The 20581-nt window shown below is 40.3% G+C and overlaps 1 protein-coding gene across 2 annotated transcripts in view; it reads right to left on the bottom strand.

The window, feature by feature from the left end:
- The window catches only part of kirrel3b (kirre like nephrin family adhesion molecule 3b), a 158169-nt gene that overhangs the window by 34902 nt on the left and 102686 nt on the right, over positions 1-20581 (bottom strand). For both annotated transcript variants that reach the window (XM_069668467.1, XM_069668468.1), the window contains exons 4-5: positions 9520-9677; positions 3175-3325 (exon numbers count right to left, since the gene is read on the bottom strand). In XM_069668467.1, coding sequence (XP_069524568.1) covers positions 3175-3325; positions 9520-9677 — 309 coding nt within the window. The remainder of the gene's footprint in view (positions 1-3174; positions 3326-9519; positions 9678-20581) is intronic.

Here is a 20581-nt window from a genome sequence, read left to right as displayed (position 1 = left end):
GTTTCTTTCACACGACTGCATGCTTTGAATCAATAGTGAGTATTATTCTTAGCAAGGCACGTTTGAACTTACTCAACTTCCACTTTTGAATACCTATATCTGACAAAACAAAGGTCTACCTAAGATCAAAGGGACCTCAAGGCCAGCGTTGTATAGTGTAACATAACAGATCTTGGATGGATGTAAGAGCTTATTGTGTGCATTTTAGCCTCAGTGACATACTGTATCCAGACCTAACAGGGGTCCCTTTCAGACTAAACGATACTATTCACCAGAGACTGCCATTAATCCCTCCGTCTTTGTTCAGAACAGGCACAGCACCAGTTGTACAACACATTAGTGCACGCACAGGTAGACTTATCAGTACAGCTCTGTATATGTGGATGATAATTATTCGTGTTTTTTTTTGTATTTCTGCAACTGGTAGGTGTATTAAAGAACAGATCATGACAGGTTAAAAAATTTATTCATCAGCTTCTTCAATTTATATGAAGTTATACAGTTAATATGTTTATATTAGATGCAATACCAGTATTAATTCATCTAACTATTTATTCTGTATGCAAGCACTTGCACTACCAGTGATGACTTTAATGATGATTTGTTTCTGCTTTTCTAAAGTAAAGAATGTACATGCACAGGAAAAGGAAGCCTCTTGATGTGCGCAGCCTTGAACCATAATGTGTGCTCACAGCAACCAAACTTTGCAACTTTACATCTCTCGAGTTGTTTCAACAGGAAGGCTTTTATTATTGACGTGAATTAAGGACACACTTCAGTGCCATTCATTGTCGTTGAACACAAGTGGTCTTTAACACTGCATGAAAACATACTTTGTGTACACAGTGTATACAGTGTGTATACAGTTGTGAATTGTGTAAATAAGAATGACGTTAATTTGGAATGTACCAGAAAGACTTCAAGCCAAAGGGGAATTTGCTAATGTTTGATGATTTCCTGGCAGCATTTACCACAGCCAACAATTATAAACCAGTAAGATGAAATCCTTACTTATAACTGGTTCTTGCTGCAGAATAGAGGCTGCGCACAATTGTAATGAAGGGATGGTCAAGTAAGATTTATTTCACTCTAGACATGGGCTGCCTGAAGGAGCCATTGCTTTGATAGGTTGGTTGATGGCTTTCACCTTCTCTGAGAAAGGCTCACTCAGTGTGCTCAGAAGATATAGAGGTTTGGTTTCTGTTTGCTCCAAACATGCTCACCCTGTCAGGCCTTTTCTATTGCCTGACCGTGGTCTCTGACTCTGCAGACTGGATGGTTTTTTGTTTGCACAGTAATGCAAGCAGAGAGAAATCAGTAACAAAAATATCGCTTAAAATTTTGAGTGTTTGTTACTATATCAATGTTTCTGGCTGTTATCAGGGCAATTAGATACTTGGTTGTAAATGGAAAATACTCATCTTTCTTGTGCTGCCTTACAACAGCAGATTCCTGTTAATATTTACCACTCAGTTGTCCAACCACACAGTCTTCTGTGGAGGAGCAATCAAAGAGGCCGTCCTATTCTATGTGGGTTCTTGTCCATAAAGAACTGGAGGTCAATATTCATATGCTACAATTCCCACTTGCCAGTTTCCCGCTATTTATTCATCCCCCTCCTGCTTTTATTGTTACAGTCAGACTGGATGCTTGACTTGAATACGAATGTGCGCACGTGTCTCTACAGTAGACACGTGTTTAGTGTAATCTACATTTGTCTGCAGAACACTTTACAGTAGTTTTTTTTTCTGAATGATGTGATTTCAATCTGCAAAACAGCTCAAAAACGAAAGATTCTGAGATTCACACGCTGTTGTTGTGCCAAGAACTTTAATCGAATTAGGCAGCATTGAATTAAGCAAATTGATACCCAACACGAATGAATCAAAGTTAAATTGCGGAATGTTTCATTTCAGGAACAGCTTAATTTGAAAGTGATTTTTTATTTTTTTTTGCACAAACTCCTGAGGCTTTTGCTGAACTGTGCTGAACACTTTACCTGTCAAGTCTGAGGAAGGGGTGAGAGGGAGGGAGGGAAACGAGAGGCTAAGCCTTGTGGGAGACAATTTGAATCTCGACAATTAGTCTCTGCTGTCGCTCAGTTTGATCTCACACTGTGAAAAATGTTGTCAGGAGCTTTAATTGTGTAAAGAGCACATTTTGGAATGCTAATTAGAAAGCTGCTGCACTCATTTTTCAGGGTTAAATCGTACATTCAGTAGCGAGGATGATGCTATGATGGCGAGCATTTATCACAGACACATCATTATACATGGTGACAAATCAGTTAACGTGTGGGCAGACTTCCCTCTCTGACTGCATGACAAAAAAATGACGAGGACAAACTGCAAGGGTTGCAAACACTAACAACTGTTAATCATTTTTAGTCCTGCGCCTGAGTTGGCCTGATCGTGCCGTGCCCGCTCTTGCCATGCTCGCCTCTTGCGGTGCGCATAATGAAAAGAATGGAGCCGTCAGTCATATCGGCTCTCTAAATAGCATTTTCTGCTTTATTAGTCATACTTAATGATGTTGAAGGGGCTGTGAGTGATGCAAAATCCTTTTGTTCAAAGCCCTTCTCTCACTGTGAACGCTTCTTGATCGAAAAAAGATTCCCTGACAATTGAGGCTGAATGTGTTTTACACGCTGGGCTTACTTTGCCTATTTTAGAGGGGAATTGTGCATGCTCTCATCAAAAAGATTGATGGTATGTGCAAGAATATAAAAGAGGTGGAGACAGTATGCATGGTTCCACAACAGGCAGGTAGCTGGACCAAAAAAGACAATCCATTCATTCAAGATGGACAGCTCCTTTGATATTTCATCATCGCAACAAAAAAAAATGTGATGCATCATCAATCCATCCACCCACCTACATGGCTTGAAAGCAAAAAGGAAACCAATTATAAATATCCATCAGAGCCTAAAATGAATCCTAGATGTTTACAGAGTGTTAGTCACGTATGCCTGTCTGACAGTTTCACGCCTCTACATGTGAGAAATTCCTCAAGTACTGAGTAATACATGTCATACAAGAGCTTTTTTCCCTATCTGGACTGATCGCTAAATCAGGGCACTTCAAAAACTTTTACTTAAAATGTAAAGAGTGACAAGGAAGGGAGAGGCACTGAATGCAATGAAAGCAGAGAGTGAGGGATGAGTGGTATGCTTACGCTGGATGTCGATTGTGACACTGGTCTCCTTGCCGTTGGGGACTGCCTTGTTGGAGGCCTTACAGATGATCTGCTGACCTGTCTCGATGTTGGAAGGTGATAGGTAGAGCGTGCTCACGGTGCTTTCTCTCCTGCCATCCCTGAGCAAGGTCTGCAAAGAGAAGTTGAGTAAATTTTAATCTCAGAGAGCAGGCAGCAGTGTGAATAAAATGTTCTAGGCCTTTAAGATCTATAGCAGGTATGCTCGGATGGTCTGATGGATCGCCAACTGCAGCCTTGGATTTTGATTTCCGAGATCAATAAGCAGAATCTCAAACTATTTGGATTTTAAATGGCAAACTCTAAATAGTGTGCACCCAAAACTTCTGAGTCAAATACATATTGGATTGTATCTTCAAGAATTCACATTCAAAGTGGGATTTAAAACAGTTTAAAATGATGTACAAAGAGGAAAAAAAGAGATGGAACAAACAGCTCACCAGACAAGCTTTGATAAAGAAGTGTAAAATAGTAAAAAAAAAATAGAATAAAATAATGAATACACACATCTTTTCCCTTGTGGGACCAGAGGCAAACCATCAGAAAACTCCAGCCTGTACTTTTTACTGCAAAGCTGATTGATATGAAAAAATAAAAAAGTAGAAATATGTTTTTTGAGCCTCTTTTGTGTGTCTGGAGAGCTGCGCTCTAGTGCATGGCTTGTCATACTCCACAAAGGAAATCAATCTTCTTTTCAGCGCTCATCCTCTGAGCCCTACATTGTGGAAGCCATCTGGAATCGGTTGGTAGCGCTCAGTATCTCTCGCTCTCCCCAAAACGCTCAGGGGAGGGCTCTGGGAGTGTATGTCAACCAGTGCGGGGCAGAACAAAGTCAGTGACTAGAACAAATTGCGTGGGCAACGGGGCACAGTGTGGTCAACCACAAAGTCAAGATGCATTTCCCTGCCTTGGCTTTAAAGGAGGCTCACTGCTGCTTTGTGCTTTGGAAGAAAATAGGATCCTGCTATAGTGAAGTACATCAAACATGTGCTTAATATAGAAACAGAGCTACAGTGTTGACCGGAGGGAGCTCACTGTGGACTTGCTTTACTGCACTGCTACCTTTAGATTAGCCTCACAAATGTTCATACTGCTTCATGGATATCTCGGCTTTTCTTAGATAAGCCCACCATAAGGAAAGCAACATATTAATGTAATGACTAAACGATATAAAAGTTTAGTCTGATCATTTTTACTCCTCTTAATGCTAGCTCCCCCTGTACTTTTACACATAGCTTTATAAAACAGAAGTTCCAGAAAGGAACAAAAGGTAGGTCGAGATGTCTGGCTGAAACTCAGCCGTGTACGTTACTGTATACTTAAATGTTCTTACAAAGTTCAGCATATTTCAACCACCATAATCACTTCCCATTAATCATTAGGTGAGTCAAAGTGTGGTTCTTTGTCAGTGTACCAACCAGTGGTAATTATCTCTTAATTTCTCAACTTTAATGCAAAGGTTTCTTTTTAATAAAAGTGTAATCTAACTATGTGCCCCCTTCTCACTTAAGCACACCATATTCTAAATGATATAATTAAGATGTCATTAAAAGAGTAAAGTCAGACATTCCATTAGAAATCTTTTTATCCAACCACTTTATAGTTCACGAACTTCAAGGTACCTCTTGTCAAAATAAAACGTCTGAATCGTTGGCATGCAGATATATATTTTCTTTTTGTATGTACCAATAAGAACTGTATAAGTATACTATAGATGGCACACGTGTTTCTGTGAAGTCCTTTTGTAGGCTATGTACAGAACCGTGTGATGAAATTCATACTTGTGCGTGAGTCACTTCTAAAGCAGAACGCATTAGCTGTCAGACGCGGGATATGTCAATGTAATATCCTTTCTGACACAATCAGGATTGTTTCCCTCGTCGCTTTGGACCTGTCTGAAGTCATTAATCTTAGGAAAGGGGTTAGCAGGCTGCTGCATTGAATTCAACATGATGCCATATTACAATTTGATAAATTTTCATATCACAGCCTGGAAGCTATGTGAAGAATACTTTTATCCATGCTAGCAGAGGCATGGCAAAAGTAACAAGACTGAGACGGAAAGGGTTGTGTTTTTTCATGTATGTTTACAGCTGCGAGGTTGATTTCTGACCACTGAGGGTCAAAGAGAAAAAGTAAGACATAGAAATTAGCCAATTTAGGGCATATCCTTCAGATTTACATGTTAGCAAACATTAGCTGTGATGCTGCAACAGAGGCATTCCACTGTACTGTCTTTCTGCCAACAAGTTGAACTGAGGTCTAATATAATGTTAGTTTGGGCTGCTTAATTGTTTACATTGTCTTTCTGTTATCAACCATGTTTAGCATGACACTTAATGTATTGTAAAAGCACCACAACAACAAAAGCTCTTAGCCTGCTAACATAACAAAAGCTAACCTAGCTTAAAGCCTCAACTGCCAAGCCACGCTTTAACTTAACAATAAAGTGACCCGTCAGTAGAAGCCTAGCCATAGATTATCTACTTATTACAAATGACGGAACCAAATTAGATCATTAGTTAAATGAGACTTGATGTGTTGCTAGCAGAGCAAATTCCCTTATAGCCATGAACCTTCACTGTTAAATCTGAACATTAACTGTGCTATTAATCCATGAATGAAAGGTTCAGATACTGAGACCCCCCCTAACAAATTCCTCATAAAACTAAACCATTTCACTTCAAACTATTCTGTTTGTGCTCTGATGTCTTAAATAGAACTTCAGACTTTAAGGAAATTGATCAAAGATGCCAGTGGATTGACTATAAAGTTTGGATTTTGTTCAAAGTTAATATTTTGAAGCTTTTCTGTTTGTGTTTTATGATGTCTAAGTTGAAAAAGATGGAAGCCAGACTTTACAGAAATGTAGTGATCATAGATGCCAGTGATTAACTATAAAGTTTGGATTTTGATTGTATTAGATGTAGATTCCACTGGAGCTCAAGAGTGAAGAATTTTACTTTGTGAAATGAGTTGTTGAGGGTAAAGCAAAAACAAAATGGCATATAGGACGGAGTACAACAGAGAGGATGATGTATCTCAAAAGCAACACTTTTGGAAATCAAATAAGAGGAGACAAGGCAATCTGAAACTTGAATCAGGAGTAAAAGCACACCATCATTCACCGTCTTTTACTCTGTGCAAAAAAACACATTCACAAATAACTTGTGAATACATGTAAAGCCAAATAAAGAATAATACGGAAATACTCCATGATCTATGGGAAGAAAAGACTACTAGTCTATATGAGTCGCCACAAGCAAATAACAGGCTAGTTACCTTGCATTATTAATGTACTATATGCTGTGTATTTGTGAATGCTAATACATACTGTACATGGTACAAGGTTGTACCTTGATTTGTAGTTGTGCTTATTTTGACATAAATATTAAATCTGATGAATATATTATTTTATTATGAAGCTCAAAATGTAAACGACCCACAGAGACATGCAGGGAAAACCTTGATTGGGTCAGTAATAGGAAGAGACATGAAGCCTCCTGGGGAAGGTGCCAAATTTACCAAGTATGCAGAATCTAATAATTTATACAACTTAAATATTCTGCAAAGCCACATGCCTTTAATTTTACAGCTATTATATATAATATATTTGGTTATATTCAATCAGTCATTTAAATGCTGGACCACTCAAGGGTTCCTCTAAATATGTGATTACTCTATCATTGGACAATATTAATATGTATGAAAAACATGATAACTTCCTTTTTTTACCTTGGTCACTGAGGTTTAATAATGTAGGTTTCTTTTGTTTAACCTTTACTCACTACCAACCTCATTGAGATCCTTTCCAAAGTAATCAAAAGTAATTAATTAAAGCGATCTTTTCAGCTCAAACGGTTAATTTAAAATGCTGAAAAATGAGGTTAATTAGCTTGCCAAAATCTTTTGATATCCATTAAAACTGGCACAATGATTCATGAGTCCTTTGACTCAATGTTTTACTCAACTGCTGGGAAAACTACACCTTTCTTATAATTATTATATAAAAAACGTTGACATATTTAATGCCCACTCAAATTTTAATTAGTAACTTTATTTTTAAGTATTTTCCCACCATATTACTCAATCAGGGCGATCATTAAAATGCAATAAAGTGCTGTAATTACACACACACATGCACACACACAAACTCCCATGAAGGAAGGGTGGAGAATAATAAAACTGAGAGGCAGAAATTGCAGCTGCTTGGAACACTTGGAGGAAATAACAGAGGTGAAATAGAGCAACACTAGGATTGGAAAAGGGATAATTATTTTTTCTGCTGAAAATGATATCCATCAACAGTAGCAGCTTCATGTCAACTCTGGCAATTTTACCTGATATTAAACAGCAACACGATTTTACTGCGATGCTGAGAGGGGGGCACAATAAAAAAGCACTATTCTGCTCTTGCCAGCAAGAACAGCTCATAAAAATGTCATTATTCCTCTTATTTTTTTGAAACCTCCTAACACTGAGATCACTCCCCAGTCTCCTGCTCACCTCTCAGCGTGCCACCGGAGCATTCAGAAAAACATGTAGCACATTGGGGTGGAGAATGCATCATGTTTCTCAAATGATTTGTTGTACCATTCCGGTGCAGTATCACAGAGCAAGTGTGCACACCTCCAAAACACAGCTCAGACCTGGAGGCTGCATATGACAAACAGTCCTTTGCTGTTTGCCACTGAGCAGCTCCACCAGAGCAGATGGGAGATGAGTATTTGAGGGAAGAGAGAACATTATTCATTTACTTCCTCTGCCCACATTTTAACAGCTAGGCTTGATATTTGAACCATTCACCTTACTGTGGTGAGTTTTGCCACTTAATTATTTTGGATGGCCCCTTCCATAATATACTACGCTTCTGTTTTTGAAAGCTACCATTACTAATGATACGCAATGCATCAATTCAGTGACTCTCTACATTATAAAAGCACAGTTTTGCTAGGAGCTTTAATCCTACACTTTCTCTTTAACCACTGGTCCAGTAAATAGTTTTCTAAGAGGTCATAGATATGAGGTTTTGGAATCCTTAGTGGAAAATTATCTTTGGGTCAGAAATGTCATTAGATATGACACCATCAGGAAAGCCATTTCTGTGAATCCTCCACCACATCTGCTCACATTAGACCCCTTCATCTGCGGGATATGAGAAGACCATCAGAGCAGATGATTATGCTTACAAAATGTCCCCCTACTGCTCTTTGGACCCAAAAAAGAGTCATCTTCTTTTAATCGAAGCCATTGCTTTTTAATGGTAGGCAATAGAGATAAGAGGGAAGAGGGACACACTTGGGCTCAGTGCAGACATGTGAGCATCCATCAGCTACCAGCACAGAGTGTCCTCATATCAGCCTTCGCTCTGAGAGGAAGTGAAGGCAGGAAGGGCACTCTCCGCCCACCATTAGCAAGCGGCACCTCCAGCAATCACTTTATTCAAATCGGCCTGGTGCCGTACCCCAGTCCAATCAATGGCATTTATCTGCTCTCTGAAAAAAAGCCGATAATGGGATGAGGCAGCACAGGGAGCGAGGCAAGCAAGGCGGGGGAGGTGTTAGTGCTCTAAAGTGCCTGGTCTCTTTATGTCCTTTGCTTAAATGAATATAGAACATGGCAGTGTTGATTGCATGATTAGTGTAAAGGTTGATTGTCAGTCAAGAGTCTATGGGGTCAGGTGATGATGCCACCAGGCTGGTGTGAACAGGGGCTATAGCCTACTACGGCATCAAAAGTGGGAACACAATCTGTCAGTGAGATTCATACTTCAGCGTGAAAAGGTTCAGGCAGATTCCAGCATTGAAAGTGACATGGTAGATTTTATAACAAGACGGGAAGATGAAGAGAGGCAAATGCCACTGAAGGAGGAGATCAAAACTCCAGAGAGAAATGTAAAGTCACTGACAGATCCATGATCTCGCCATCTGCTTGTCTGAGCCGATTTGTATACCGGGAAAAAAAGGCCACTCGTCTTTTTGTAATCAAAACACAACCTGGATTTTCAAGGGACTGCATTTTTAAAAGCCGTCTGGATGCCGAGGCAAACGCCCACCAATGACTCAGGCAGTCACTCTGATGCATCTCATGGATGTCTAGCATTTCTGCAGAAGTTATTTACAGCAAAGCGAGGCACGCAAACATATAAAGTAACAGGTGTTTTCATTCCCTTTCTCAGATTACTTTTATAAAAAAAAAAAAAACTGGTTTAGAGAATGAAAGCACAGCAACCCTCGATTGTCATTCCACCCCCACCCATCCCCAGCCGCTGTTCAAACCTGGTATGACACACACCTCTATGCTTACCTTGGAGTACATGGCCCCATTAAGGACCTCTCCGTTGCGGATCCAGATGATTGAGGCTGCTGGCTTCGCATTGTCAGCATGGCAGGTCAGATTGAGTGGGTCCCCAGCTCTTAGGCTCACCACCGGCCCTCCACTGATGATTGGGTCCTCTGGGGGTACTATAGATACAGACACAAAGAAAGACAGGGCCTTAGCTTCATGGTACCGTAAACAATTTGTTGCATATAAGTAGGAAACCAACAAGTATTGTGGCATTAAATTAAATCTGGAGTGTTAGTAAAGTATGTAGACATGCAATAAGGTAATTAAACCTGTGACATATGCTATTTCCATAGACTGCAAATAGGAAGTGGATGTAGAATCTGGTTTCAAAAGTAAAGCCAATGCAGAAGTGCTTTAAAACCCACATTCAAAAGAATAGCCAGCAGGGAGTGATTCCATTGGTTGCAAAAATGAATTGTGATTGTATGAACCAGGAAAATTACCCTACTTCTTAATTGGTGTTTTACTTCACTTAACATTTTCTAATTAGTTTATCGTGTCAATCAGTAGTTTCAAGTCGTTCGTAAACTATGGTTCCATTTTGAGTACAAACAAAGATAAAGCAAGCTCTGGTTTTGGACGTGGCAACGTGGAACTGAGTGGAAGTCGCGGCATGTCAACCCCAAAGATAGAGATGTAACAATTATGGCATTTTAAGCAATTATTCAAAGATCGCCTCTCCGTCCATCCGTGCGTGCAAACACACGCTGACATAAAGAGAGAGCCAGACTGTTTACCTTTTCACAACTCTGTTTGTTTTATTTCCATGTCAAAGTGTGTACCGACAAAACTCCTGTGAGATTCAGCCTGTCATGCTGTGCACAGTTGTTGGAGACTTTTGATGTGCTAGTTTTACCTTTAAAAGTTTGCACTTTTGTTTGTTTTGTTTATATTTCCAAAGACTTCCACACAGAACTCTTTGACGGCTGCAGAAGTCGATGCATTTTTCTCCATGTCCGAATCTCTCAGAGCCACACCTGCATTCACCAGCACTAATGCTTTTTTCTTCTTTTGTTATTTAATGGCGGTTAGCAAACAGCTTTGAGAACAATACAGCCACCATTGGTAGTAGTACCCCATTACATCAAGACGCTGGTAAAAACAATGGGAAAAATATATTTTTAAGATGAGATAACAAACCAATCAGTGATGTCAAAGTGGCTGCATCCACTTCTTTTAAACCATCTATGTTGCAGAATAATGGCATGCAGGCATATAAGGACTTTCCTAGTTGTATTTTTTCATTCAAATTATCAGGCTGATATATTGCCTTTCCACACACTGGAACACTGTTCCGCTAAAAATCTGAAGCACATAAGAAAAAAAACACAGAAAATGGCACCTGCAAGGATTTGACTGCATGACACCTCCCCTCATCACACTGCCAACTGCCGTTTAATGAGAGTGCTTACAATGCGGACCAGGGACACAACTTTGGTTTATTGTATTCACATTATTTTTCTTTAAAAAGTAAATAAAAACCACGTCTACTCATACAGGGAGGGAAATTACTTCACAATGGGAAATAGATCTTACCATGTACTAAATCGAAAACTAAGGTTGTTGCGGCTTGAGGCTTGAAAAGCTTTGCAAAAATCACAGCATGACTCTCTACATGACAATCAAATCCCCGATCAGTGAAAGTAAATGTGATTTTCCCTCTATACCTACAACACACACATAAATGTCATCACCTACTGTAATTCAGTCTACATATAAGCCCCCTCAGACACATATGTACTAGGGATGGGGACAAATACTCGAGTACTCGATGATGTCATTATTCGAGTAGACAAAGAAGACGACGATAACATGTCGTGCAAGATATGTGGTGTTAATCTTGTATGTCATATAAATACTTCTTCGATGCTTAACCACATGCGCTTAAAGCAGAAGAAAAAGCCAGCAGAGACAGACAACGGGCAGTCTCGCGTCACATTATTGGCTAGCCCTGTTAGCACACGTCATTGTGACAATACCGGAGCGGAGAAGATTAGCCTGCTAATAACGAACATGGTAACTGCAGATTTTTGCTCCCAGTAACTGTTGTGGAAGGAGAAGTGAGTTGATGGCATTTGTTGAGCCGGAGTACAAGCCACCATCACGCCAGACAACAGCTACGAGAGTGGAAGATATGTGAGTTACGTGTGAAGCAACACAGAACAGAAGTCCATACAGTCAGCTACCGCTGTGACGTTTGACAACGGAATGTTACCACAACGTTAATTGAAGGGGCTGTTAAGGTTGTTAAATGCGTTTGAAATTGCAATAGCTTTCTATTGTTGGCAATATCTTTACATTAATGTAACAGCGTTAGTTAATGTTCTCTTACAGGCATATAGCCTACTATTTCCTGGCCAGGAGGTCCGTGTCTGACTGTTTTTTTTAACGGTAAAGTAAAGAGTACTCGATTACTCTTTCATAAAGTAATTAGATTACTTGAATATTGAGATTATTGGACTGCCCATCTCTGATGTGTACACTTGTTTATCCGATTTCTCCTCATTTCAGCTTTGACAAATACAACACAGAGAAGAAAGCATCTCAGCAGTGCTATATGTGCAAGCGAACAGCACTGATCAAAGTCCTATTCCTGTTTTACCCATGAGCTGTTCTGTTTTTTTCTTCTTTTTTTTTTATAACTGAAACTGCAGTGAATTATTGATTGACCTGAGTGCTCATTACAATGCAGATCTGGGGCAAGATGAAATCAAAGGCTGCAGGCAGCTGCCATATTCCCCTGCAAAAAGCATCCTGATTGGAAGGAAGGCTGTTATGAGCGAGATTTATGCTGTCAAACAGGACATAGATGAATGAAAGGAGAGAAAATGTAATTTGGCATACTGTTTTGTACATTTAATGACAATGAGTATAAAAGGGCTCTTTTATGGCCGACATAAATTAGAGCATTGTGTCAGGAAAGTGTGCTTTAAGCATTCAATGCTCCTCACTCTGAGAGGAAATTACTGACAGAGAATGTAATCACTTTGCTTAACTCAGCGTTGGCTTTAAGTCGCTTTAAAGGTGTTTTTAAAAATGATCAATCCAAATCTCCAGTTTGATCTCAGACGGAGATAACTTCATTTACTTTAAAGTTATAATCCTTAAGATTTTAATTAAATGGAACTTTTTTGATACTATTTATGGTAAGCCTTATTTTAACATTCTGCAATAGATTCTTTATATAACATATTTTCCTGTTAGTGGCAGAGTTCCCAATCCCCGCTCTACACTGACATCACCTTCCCACACAGGAGGGAATTATTTCACCCATGAAATAATGCAGCACCTAAATCAAGTGATATAATATTTAAATTTGGTATCATCCGCATTACTTACTGTTCAGTCTCCTAAAACTGTATAACCTTTTCTTCTTCTGTTGTTATACGTTAAAAGCATCTGCCAAAAAGGCCACCACTGTGTCTAAAAAACGAGACATTTAAGGTTTGGAAAAACTCGCCCATGTGCACTCTGAAGTCAAATGATGACTGTTTTATAAAAAAGTATTGAGGCTGTGTGAGGTTGTTTGGTTGCACTGTAAATAGATGCACCAGTTTCTCTTAATTTTCTGAGCTTTACAGGGAGTGTTTGCTGTGTTGAAGCTCGACTGTTGGTGTCGCCTTATCAACCAGGACAGAAATCTTAAGAAAGGCGACTCTAAGACGCTGGTATTTTTGTCTATCGCACACATGGGTATGTTTAATTTGTTGAAACACACCGAATAAGTGTAGCAGCACATTTAGATTGTGATCCACATCCATCCATCTTAATCTTTAACTACTGTGGTTGATAAATTCATCGGGGTAGCATTTTGGTCTTTTTTATCTTCTGACTAATAGATTTGCATTAAAAGATCAATGTTTGTCCAAATTATCAGACATGCCCATCAGTACCCCACATTTGCAGTGAGTAAGGACTGAATCACACCAGTGTGGCGACAGTGAACCACACTAATAACTACTAACCAACTGGACCAGTAAATGTGTTATTTCAAAGGCAATTCCTGCTCACTAATTCCTATTGTGTGTTTGAGTTAGAAATGCAGTGTTAATTCTGACAGGCTTCCTTTCATCTGGTCTTCATAAATATGCAGAGGGGTTGGATGAGGTAGAGGAATCTCAGGTCAGCACTAGCAGTGTGCTGATCTAGGCAAGTAGGAAAGAATCTTTGTGAGAACGTGGTCACCTTCTGGGTCTTTATCATTATAGGAAACAAGGTCAAGAAGGTCGCATTAGTTTATTCCAATTCTAAGAATAGAGCTACTGAATGCTATGCAAATGAGACAGGGAGCATGTGAGAAGCAAAATGAACCGGGACTTTTGAACAGCTCTCCAATTTGTCATTAAAGAAAATGAACAAAATGCAGTTGATTGCAAAGATCCATTGTCATTTATTTGCTGTCAGGGCTCTCTTTCACACGCGACTGAAACTTTAATTAAATGCCAAGCATATGGGGCAGCCATAAAAGGGTTTTTATGGAGAGTGGGAGATTAGAAAGGCAAGTCTGACAGTATGTGACTGATAGGACTCAGACTTGGAAATTCACCAAACAGCCAAGTGAGATGATTTTCTTTTTGCTCTCAGAGAGGCTTCTAAAGCTCCCTCTGTACACAAATGAATACAAATAGTTGCTACAGGGTCAGAAGGTGACGCTGCTAATGAACAAGGTGGTACCCTCACACATTGTTTTTGTAACTCACTACGAGCCATTCTTTGACCTTTAATGGTCTCGGTTGTCTGCAATTATTCAGCCATATGTTTTCCTTTAACAGATGTCAGAGCGTACAGTGCGAGAGGAGTTTAGGATTCTGTGCATAGTGGGGCTACATGGGAGAGAAGAGGTCACGGGAAGACCAAACAGAGCACCGCTACACTTTCAGGTCATGTCCCCCTAGAGGGTTGCCTGCCAGCAAGACAATGAGGGTGAATAGTGAACAGACAAGGAGGAGAAGGACATGGCTGGCTGCTTCCAACCAGCACCCATACCTTTGTATCTGTCTGTCCTCCATTGTGTTTGAGGTCTTATTGTATGCAGAGACAGTTTGTGACAGTCTAGACTGAAATAGCTTCCTGTGAACTTGCACAAGGCTCTCAGCTCCTTTTGGATTCTTTTTAAATCAGCACCACAGAAAGGACATGGAAAAAGCCTCTCACAAAGGCAAAAAAAAAGGCACTTGGACTTGATTACACAAAAGACCAGCAAAAGAGGGAACTTTTCTGGCCAGGTGAAAGCCTTTTTTTGTCTGCTGAAGAAAAGGGGAGATTTGACCGATAACCCAACATCCACTGAATACAAATAAACGGCTGGGAGAAATTAATTTAGCTCTTTCTCTTCCTCTGAGATCTTCCACTGATCCTGCTTTGTGACTGCCAGGTTTGACAGAGGCCAAGCCTTGAACTTGAATCAGCCATCATCATTACTGGGCTGTTTGCAAACTCGGCAGTCCCTAATGGTTCTAAATTAGCTCTTTACTGCAGCCATTCGATGGACTTGGCATAAGTAGTGTGGTCAGTGGTACAGATTGATCGCTCCTGTTTAATTACAGGGCTGACTCACTGCAAACTCTGCTCCACTCGCTACTTTTTTCTTGGGGATAATAATGTAATCCGTTTCATCACTTTCACAAATTTGCATTCCCCTGTGCGTGCGTGGACCAGGACACCGTCAGCATGAATACACACAGACACGGACATCTGCTCATGTTTCACAGATTACAGGTTGTTTTTGTTTTTTTTTTGGACAAATCACAAGATAGCTGATAGCAGATTAGTCACAGAGGGGTTTGGGCTTTTTTGCACGTCTGTATTAATCAAAGATGTAAGACATGGTTTAGACAGAATACTTAAAAATAGCCTTTAAGATACAGCCCGTTCATTACTTTTATCCTTTGATGGGTTTTTTTGGGTTAATTGACCCTTGCACATTAGATCATGAGCTCCAAGCTGTCTTTTTTTGTGAAAGAAATCTAAATTGGTCTGTCACAACTTACCTATCCCAGTGCCTTAGAAGGGTGATTCCAGTATTACCTTACCCGGTGTGACATTATACATTAGATTAATTGCATCTATCGATATTAGACTTATCTCACTATAAACCCCACCTTGGACACCTCAATCAAAAAGTGGAAAAAAAAAGTCAGAAAGCCTGGACTCTAGTGAGATCATTTACTTTTACCACAAAATCAAAGATATCCATAAATGAGACCAAGGAATATTGATGTGTAATTAACTCAACAGGCCAAGGCTGTAAGTCTGTCACCGCGAGAGGGGCTTGAATAAACCCTCGGGGTCATAAAGCTGCCTCTTGTCCCATGATACTTATGAATTCTCCAAGCACAGAACATAAAATTCTCCAAACACAATGCATAAAACTTGAACTTCTTTAAGGGGATGCTGATAACACATGCAGGAGTTGGCCTGGAAGTCCTCTTCAGTCTTGTAACAAGTCCTGTTGCTGACGGTGAACCTGCTGGGTTTTCCTGCCCGAACCAATATTGAAGGAACTTCTCCCAAGCAGCCAATGAAAACCTGCGAGCATCCCGGCTTTTCAGGAGCACAAGCAGGGGGAGAAAAAGCAATTTGGAGGCGGATGAATAAGGAACGGCTCCTAGCAAGGAGGCTAGATGGTGTAGGGGAGTGGAGACTGGCATTGTGTAAGCTGCTATAGCTCTGTGCTTGAGAAAAACGTGTCCTGAACAACAATGAGCTTTCTGACTTGCCTGTCTATTTCAGAATAAAACTCGCACGGGCCGCCTGTCACCCCCTTGTGACAGCTTGCAGAGTTTTTGATAGATAGATCAGGAAAAAAAGAAGACAAAAAGGAGAAGAGAGGAATACTCAACACAGGTGGATACAAGAGACATGCGTGGCTCACTGGCCCAAATCACCGGCCCTCTTCAAGTGCTGTCATTGTACATCTGTTTGAAAGCCGGAAGAGCCTCAGCCATGTGTGCGCACATGAGAACACACACATACACACACACACACAATAGATAAGAGGAGTTTGAGTGAATGAATAAAAAAGAAGTGAGAAAAATACACAAAAATCGTTTTACTCTCACAAACAGGATGACAGATGGCAATCACAAGCAGCATGGCGGACTGTAAAAAATGTACACAAAAACAAAAGGGCCAAGAAGACTGATTTGTGGGAAAGTGTGTGCTACCATATTGTAAGGAATAATTTACAGAGAGTTCAATGTGGGATAGAGTATAAAAGTTGTGGGACAAAGAGAGGTTGTGGAAGAAAATCATTGAAACACGGGTCTGGGGTAGATATAAGCTTTGTCTCAATACGGGGGCTGCATCCTTCGAAGGACGCGGGCTACGAAGGATGAGTCCTTCGTAGCCTGTGTATCAGCTGTTTCTGCCCTTACCCTTGCATCACCAAATGCTGCTCCTGTTGCCTAGCAATAGGTAACTAGCTGGCTAACTAGCTATCATAAGTAAGGTCACGTAACTTTTTTTTGCATTTATATCGCTACCTATTCGACTGTGTTGAATCCGTTCACATTTAAAAGTGTATACCTCGGCCACTTAAGACTCCGAAATCTCGTTGGAATTGGTGCGCAATAAATCTCGGGATACGCTGAAGGATCCATGAGATGCATCCCAGGAAAACGCATTTGTCGGCCGCATCTGAAGGAGCCTTTGATTTGGGGCAGCCTTCGACGCACTGCCTCAAATACGTCCTTCGAATGCACCCTCTAAATTGGGACATAGCTATGGGCACATTTTTTGGTTTCATTTATGTGCAGTACAGGAAAACCAAGTAATCTCTTTGTGGTGTTGGTGTCATGATCTAGCAAATGAACACTGCCGAATAAATGAAGGGAAGGAAGGATGAAGTTGAGACGAGGAGTTGGGAGATGCCAGAGCTGTCAGAGGCATGCGATGCCTGCTCCTTCGCAGCGCAGCCATGTGCAGCCCCAGAAGCTGCTCTCCACAGATTGGGAGGGTGCTGACATTGCTGCTCACCACCAGTCTGTGTTCCGCTTTATAGCTATATGTGCTTTTGTGTGTTTCAGTTTGAGGGTGGGAGGCGGTGAATCCGACATTCAGTTCCCATAATCACAGTTACAATTAAAATAGGTTCTGCCAGTTATTAGCCTCTGTGGATTTAGATTTTTCCTTATGCCAATCATTAGTTTGCTAACAACAATTACAGTTAGCGAGAGCAAACCTGCTTAATATGGAGTGTGAATTCAAATCAGCCTAACACCTGCACACAGTTGGTTCTGTTGTTTTGCAGAGCACAGATGTATTCGTGTCATTCCTCCTCCTTCTGTTGAAATGCTCAGAAAAAAAAAATAAGCCTACATTCAGTCTGTCTGCCATAATCACGCACCTGTTCACAGCTTCTCTGATATCATAGATGTAGTTATCATTCCATCTCGTGTTGCAGACAAATGGCAGCAAAGGCAATGTAATATAAACGTTAAGAGTCGTATTTTCTCCTAGAATGACTGCAGTTTAAGACACCTTATCTCTGCCTACACTTGGACTGAGATGCTTGGCTAGACCTAAATTAACTTTTGTAGGAGACAAATTGAGCACTTACTCAGGAGACTCAGGAGCTTTTTTCTTTAACTTTTACTTTTGGACTGCTGTGAAATGTTGTTCAAGTGCCTCAGAACTTTGCTCACACACATACAGTGACAATTTCAAAGGCAAAACTCAAGAGGAAGGACATGACTGATTTACATTACCTTAAATGAGGAAAGAACAGAAACAGGTACAGATAATCACATAAAGGAATTAGAACCTTGTTCCTGGCTGACGTACTTCATTAAGAGGCAATGAAACAACATCTCCACTGAACTTACTTTTAGCACTGCAAAGTTGTCACGCAGCAGTTCCTATTCACTGTGAACAGCATCACTGAATTAGCAGGAGCTGTGCCAGGCATTGTGGATATCAGTTTTAGAAACATACACATTCTTGGCCTGTGTGGAACATTATCTGTCTTGTTTTGAGCATGAAAACTTCTGATTCTTCAGTAGCCCTCAAAGTTCAACTCCATTACTAAAAAAGATGGCAGCGTGATCCTTGAAAACTAATGGATTCAGAGCTATCCACTGAAACGGCTGATTCAGCTTTGGCAGTTGTGAACAACGATGACAAAAGATACCCTTGGGCTTTTGTTTACATGAATATTGTTGCTGAAGCACATTAACAATGCAGAAAAGGGAAAACAAATATCTTGCACACAATGGCTCATTCAAATGGCGTGCAATCAATTATGTTTGCCAGAAGACCAACGTCATACTGTGTTTAAGAACGGCGTCATTTTGAGGAAGGTCTTTGAAGTTTCAGAGTTTAAGTTTAATTTAAATGATGGAATGAATCAGATATTGGGTTCAAACTGAAGCTAACAAAATATGCTTGAAAGGCTGTCATCTCACAGCAGCCATATGAGGGGTGAAAAAAGAGTGAATTAATTAATAACTTTGCTGTTTTCAGTTTTGGAACATTTTCGCTGACTGTGCAGATGCACTTTTCACATTTCAAATGTTTTAATTATTTACTATTAAGGTTGTGTAAGTACACTTTAACACATTTGTAATATCTTTAGAAAAAATAACTATACTTGTAATATGTTTTTTTTCTTGCAATGGCATAAATACAGAAATGCACATACTGTATTCAATATGTGGAATTATAAAATGTCATAAATGCATTTGAATATAAACCAATGTGATCACACTTGCGTGCCCTTGCTTTGACAGTCAACACTTGACAAAAGTTAAAGTGTGATGAGTTACATGAGGAAACCTTCATAAGAAATTTCATTGAAAGCAGCTCAGCTTTCTTTAATGTGTTTAGAACGAGTGCAACAGTGAGGAGTCCTCTCAGCCACTTTGTTAACGGAGAAATTCGGCCCTGGAAAAAGCCACTGTCAGTCAAAGCTGGTGTTCTCTGTAATCGATAGAAGCAATAATATTTGAAATCGGCGCCATAGCTGTGGAAAAAGTTGTACAAACAGCTCATGGTTTCGCCCATTCTACATTCCTACAACACCCAGCGTGCATTGCGCCCCTCTGTCTGAAAGGAACGACCCAGCGAGAGACGCTGGAGTGAAATACTACCGTTTTCGCTGCAGGCAATGGGTCAGAGCGGTACAGAATCCGAAATAGGACAAGAATGTACCGGTGGATCATCTAAATCAGTCTACATTTCAAACCTGACGATTTTGAACGAAACATGACTCGGTTATAAATGTGGAATGTCTTGGAAGGAAAACAGGAGAGCAGGCAGCGTTTTAAGGCACCTCAAGGAACAAATTATTACATTTTACGGTATGCGTTTTTTCAACTAAACACTGCAGACATCGGAGGCGGGTGTCTTAGATTGAGGCAGTGGTCTCCGCCAGATGACGCGGTTTTCCAGGGCACATTTTTTTTTCTACCATAATGGCATTAGCTCCCTATAATAGCATGATATGTCTGAGGTTGGAAATCAGCAAACTGGCCCTTTAACTTCGGAGTCTATAGAGACAGCAACTACCTGATGAGCACATGAGAGAGATGATGCACCAAGCATCTCTTCATTAATTGTGCATCCTTTTAACAGTGCATTTAAAATTAAGAGGATTCAGTATTCGAAGAAGACGTTGGCTGTGCATTAACAATGAATGATAGAGTGAGTCATACAGACACAAAAAAGACGGAGATGACAGATAATAGAGAGTAACAATAACATTTAAGACAGACTGATCTATTAAAATGTCAGCAATGAGTCAAAAAATGACACCGCATTTCATTCTGACATAACTGCACGACGCGCTCTCCATTTGCAAAAACCCACAACACCTTGAAGTGGTTTTCCAGCCAAAGACCTTAATCAAACAACGGTGATCTCCCTTCCCTTTGTTCTAGTGGTCCCAGACCTGAGGTAAAAGATTAGAGCAAAGGTCTGGAGCTTTGCCAACTTGCTGCAAGGGATATAATTAGCCTCAGGGGTCTTTTTTGGACCTGAAACCCTCCATTCTCTTCCTTCATGACTAATTCACAAGACCTTG

Source organism: Semicossyphus pulcher, unplaced genomic scaffold (assembly GCF_022749685.1).
Source record: "Semicossyphus pulcher isolate SPU_LCO1_2020_fin unplaced genomic scaffold, fSemPul1.0.p SCAF_19, whole genome shotgun sequence".
Taxonomy (NCBI): Eukaryota; Metazoa; Chordata; class Actinopteri; order Labriformes; family Labridae; genus Semicossyphus; species Semicossyphus pulcher.
The sequence above is the reverse complement of the archived record's forward strand: the minus strand, read 5'-3'. Positions and strand labels throughout refer to the sequence as shown.